This window comes from Cynoglossus semilaevis, chromosome 18 (assembly GCF_000523025.1).
Source record: "Cynoglossus semilaevis isolate Cse_v1.0 chromosome 18, Cse_v1.0, whole genome shotgun sequence".
Classification (NCBI taxonomy): Eukaryota; Metazoa; Chordata; class Actinopteri; order Pleuronectiformes; family Cynoglossidae; genus Cynoglossus; species Cynoglossus semilaevis.
Window position 1 is genome coordinate 9,629,143 of NC_024324.1, and position 5,111 is coordinate 9,634,253.

At 36.9% G+C, this 5,111-nt stretch overlaps 1 protein-coding gene across 1 annotated transcript in view; it reads right to left on the reverse strand.

Moving 5' to 3' along the window:
* wasf2 (WASP family member 2) overlaps nucleotides 1–5,111 on the reverse strand; it is an 8,505-nt gene that overhangs the window by 2,088 nt on the left and 1,306 nt on the right. Inside the window, exons 2-7 of the mRNA XM_008331590.3 lie at nucleotides 3,791–3,955; nucleotides 3,454–3,588; nucleotides 3,200–3,353; nucleotides 2,015–2,132; nucleotides 1,777–1,898; nucleotides 805–966 (exon numbers count right to left, since the gene is read on the reverse strand). Of these exons, the coding sequence (XP_008329812.1) occupies nucleotides 805–966; nucleotides 1,777–1,898; nucleotides 2,015–2,132; nucleotides 3,200–3,353; nucleotides 3,454–3,588; nucleotides 3,791–3,923 (824 nt within the window). The 5' untranslated portion in view covers nucleotides 3,924–3,955. The remainder of the gene's footprint in view (nucleotides 1–804; nucleotides 967–1,776; nucleotides 1,899–2,014; nucleotides 2,133–3,199; nucleotides 3,354–3,453; nucleotides 3,589–3,790; nucleotides 3,956–5,111) is intronic.

Below are 5,111 nucleotides of genomic sequence, written 5' to 3' on the forward strand. Positions count from 1 at the left end.
CCATCAGGATATCTGTAAGTAAAAAGGATTAAGAGCTGAGTTATAAGATAAGGTCCAAGTCAGGAGTCAGCACACTGAGACTTGGCTCCTCCTGGTTTTAGCAAATCTGCAGTCAATGCTTTAGTTGAGCCTGATGAGCTGGGCCCAGAAAGCTTTAGAACAAACCTGAAAGACTATTACTTTACAGTAATAGTTATATTGTAGAGAAAATTCACATTTACAGTGAATGTTAGTCCTTAAATGATCGGCAAGAACAATGCTCTATAATTTGTAGATCTGTCTTTTTTAGCACATTTCTCCATGGACTACAGCAGAAATGGGGAGAGCACTGCTTTGGTTTTTAAAGCTTATTGAACCTTAGCAACAGTAACTAAGGGAGAGAAGAGCTTGATGCAGTGATGTAGTGATGAGTCAACTCCACAGGAGCAGCCAGAGTATAATTTGAGTACTGTCCTTCAGCTACACTCACTTATTTGATAGGTTTGTAACCTCTGGTTGGCTGTGTACTACTATCACTTTTTGAAGATTGAATCTGCAGTAGATGTGGGGGCGGTGGGAAACACAGCATATTTTTTTAAATAGGCAGTTCAGAGAAGTGTTCCAAGTCTTAGTCAGAGAATGATTTAACCATCCAGTGACAACTTCCCACTCCCTTCATATTATTTTCAGCATTAAAAAATGAAATCAGACCAAAACTGAACAGTTTACATGTGCAGTTGAATATTTTAACATATGGAAGTAGGAAAAGATGCATCTTTGGCAGTACTGTGTAAGTGGGGGATTACAGAGAATACAGGTGCTACGTACGTCATGTCTGGTGGTGGCGGAGGAAGCATGTCATCAGTGCCAGGCACTGGCAGAGGGGAGGTGGGATCATAAGCATAGGAGCCAGTGCTGAGCTCCAGGCCTTCAGAAGTGAAACCGTCTCCTGATCCAATACTGCCATTCAGACCCTCAGTGGAATTCCTTTAAAACAAATGTAATTCACAACTAAGTTCCTGTAATGCAAATAGTTCACTTTAGCAGTAATATGTAAAGACTGGTTTTGAAAACATTACAGCCATAAAGTTTTTTAAAGCTAATGAATTAACTGATGGATAAATATGAGTTTGTCTTAATGTAGTATAAAAATTGACAATGGATTTCGGATAATAACTGATAATAATTGTGAGTGAACCAACATTGTTCTCAGAAACTCATAAAAATGTTTAAACAATAACAAATCATGAGCAGTACAGGAAAACAGATACAGAAAAACAGCAGCAGTGACATAAATGGACAGAATCAAATTAGATGACCAAAGACAAACAGCAACAATAAAATGAGGAAGTTAAAATAACAGCTGAAACCGAGTTCTTAGAATAAAAAAAGGTCAAGGCAAAACTTTGTAACAAAATATGGTTCCCTTTAAAGTTCACTCCAATCACTTCCCCTCTTATTCAAAGATTTTACTGATAACACTCAACACTGTGCTCTGAAATGAGTCGGGCACTAGTTTACTGCAATTTGCCAAACACAAGACACTACACCCAAGCCCCTGGGAACATTTCTAGACAGGACATACCACTGACTGCTGTGTCCTGATAAGAGAAAAGAAATTTGGTCATGCCAAAACTCTGTGACTTTGTTGTTAGCTTTAGTAAAAAAATTAATCTTTAAACAATTTAGTTGCAATTATAAATACACTGACAGTCTATTCACAACATTTATGCACTAGCACAAAGACCATTAACATGTGAAGACTTTCAGCTCCTTTAAATCCATTTATCAACTTACATCATGTCATTCTTAGGCACCACAAACTCCTCCCCCATCTTGCGGCGTTCCCATTCCTCCTTCCGGGTCTTGATTTTGCGTGGATTGAGGTTTCTTTGGTGCAGATGGTCCTTCTTCTCCTTCTACTCAGAAAGGAGGAACAAAATTCTTTACACTGATATCTACTACACACATATATGTATACATATCAATGGCTTGTGCATGTGTGGGTCTACACAAGCAGTGTCACATGTCTCACTCTGTGCTTGCGTTTCTCCTTCATGATGTCCTTGGTGTCCTGCAACATCTTCTCCTTCCACAGATCGAAAAAGTAGGAGGGATCCGTGTAAAACTTCAGGGCTTCCCTGCCATCATCCCTGCAGACAAAAATATCATGTTCAAGTTCAAGTTGATACTACAGACAAGTAAAAAGGTTTTGTGCATTCAATGCACAAAAAAATTGAGGATCCTCAAATTGAGGATGGAAAAAAGCTTAAGATGGAAAACCAGCAACTAAGACTGGGTGTAGACTTTTCACCACTAACCTAGCTGGTGCCCTGTGGCACTCCTCAGTCACCTTTTCTTTGTTGCTAAAGTGACTAAAGTGTGTAATGACATATTTTCTAGACCTTACGGTAGACGGTTGTGTCTCATTCTGGCCATATTCAGTCATCACAAATTAACAAAACATTAGCTTATAAATAAGTGCTAAAAGGAAACAGGACTTAACTTACCTTGGACCTAATATTTAGGTTTTTTGATTCTCATTTCTCAAACATACAGTAAATGACAAAGGGTGGCTGAGAATAGTTTTCTATCTGCAGCATGTGTCAGCACATTAACAAGTTCTAACACTTCCCCTTTATATGAACTCAAGGGCCCCTGCTTGAGGCAGAATTCTATGTATCTTCTTCACTTCTAAAATAAAATAAATCTAGTGTGTATATTACTGAGCTGTCTTTACCAAACGACTTCATAATTTTTGTAAAAAAAACACTTAAACCCTAATCACTAAAGCCACTGCTATGGTGGATTATTATGCAGACTGTTTCCTCTAACAATATAACCTTTGTCAGATCTGCTTCTTATTAACCACACTTCAGATTACAATGTCTGGCCTCTTGCATAATTTAACTCTCAAAGCTGAGTTGTGAGGAAAAAAGACTTTTTCCCACAATTCTCTGCTGCTTCCATTCAATACATTTGATTTAACATTGAACAGAGATTTTTTTGAACAGAGAGATCATTTAATTAAAAAAAACTGTTTGGTATTAAAGCACGGGTATCAGACTGCTGTGGGTTTCTTAATGAATGGCCAGGACAAAAATACCTCATGTGTTTCTATGTGCCCACACGTGACTCTTCTGGGTTTTTTTGTTGTTGTTTTTTTTAAACACATCTTGTAAATAGCTCTTAGTGTGTTTAAGTGTCTGATGCCTCATACCGGTATTGGCTGAGTTGGTTGAGAGGTGGAGGTGGATTACAGACAGTGTAGGTGTCTTGAACAGGCATTGGCAAAGACGGTCTAGTGAACAGCTGCTGATCTTGGATCACACTGCTACGGAATGCCTTACGAGTGGTAATGGCCTGGAGGGAGACTGGAGAAAGAAACAGAAAGAGATAAGACAGACAGACTTAACATTTGTTTTCTAATTCAAAAACATTAACAACAATTACTTTCAGATTATTTTTTCTTACCCTCCTCTTCCTTGGGGTCCAGCTGTGTGACTTTGACCTGCAGACGATCCACTCTTTCTCCAAGTGTATTAACTCTGGTAGCAAATGCTTCGGCCTGGACAAACAATTCCCCAAACACATCCTCTGCATATTTACCTACAAACACACAGACATACGGTATGTGGGTTCACGAGTTACATATGTTTCAGAGATAATCATATTCATCATTCACAGCTACAAAGAATCTAGATCAAATGCACAGGTCATGCACACTTGTGAATGACAACTACCATGCTGTCATGAACAAATAACAGAGAAAAAAAACCCTCACAGCCAGCCATAACCAGCTGACACTTACTGAGACTGCCGAGCTGCCGGATGATGTTGGCGAGGCTGATGTTGGTGACACATTCTAGTTCACTGCGCACAGTTGAAGGGAGAGTCTGGCGGCACACATGCCGTGGCTCTATGTTCCTTGTCACCAAAGGCATGGTGGGCTGCAGTGGGGCAAAGAGGCCCAACCCTATTGTGAAAGAGAATGAAGATCAATTCAGAAAAAAAAATTATATATTATTTTAAATTATATTATGTATTATATACTATACTATTATATATATATACATATATAAATATAAATATATATATACACAAATATAAATATATATATACATATATAAATATATATACATATATATACATGCATACATATATATACATACATATATATATATATATACACATGAATTCTCATAATAGACTTTTATAAACTTATAAAAGACTTATTTTTCAACTTAAGTTTTGAAAAATTGTTTGGTTACCATATACATTAACCAAAATATCCATAAATATATTTTTGAAAATGTTAACTAAGCATAACATGTAAGGATTGGAGTAATGTAATGCGTGGACAATTTCTAATTGTTCTTCTCATGTTACGATCGAAAACTGTAAAAAGTATTATTCTTATCAGTAAGGAAACAAACTATGTTTAGACACAATGAAGAGAAGGAGGTAGCACAATGGGGGTGGTGCCCTCTAGCAAACAACAATGCAAAAGACAGAAGTTCTTGCTGCAACACTGAACAGTAATATTGGGATTATCCAGTCTTGAAAATGTAGTCATTGCTTCATGATAAGAGACATGGGACTATGAAGTATACAAAATTAACTTTTCACTTTTCAAATAAGTAATTATATTGTCTAAGTCACGCTGTCATGTGAGACACAGACAGGAGTGGGCCAGACAAAATAAAGCAGAAGTAAAACTTTTCAATGAGCAAATAAAACCGTTCCCGTTTCAGTGAATAACAGTAGGAAAAAGCAAAGCAAAAAAAGCAAAAGAAAAACTTTAAAATGAAAAAAACAAAAAACAAAAAACAACTTACTGAATAATGACTCAATTTACTGTAGTTGCAAAAATGTAAATATTTGAAATAAAATTCCAACAAGTCCTAGCCAGTAATAAGTGCCAAGTGTAAAATCTGTATAGAGGCTGTTGTGCAAGTAATAACTTCCTAAGGGAGTTAGGCAAGGGCTTCAGACAACATCAGCAATAGTAGACATTATTGTTCTGTAGCTCAGCTCAAGTGAGATTGATAAAAACAGTGATATTATGTAAGGATTAAACCTTTCCCTAAGTAAATGACATGATTAACGCGTAAACATAAACACAAGGACAC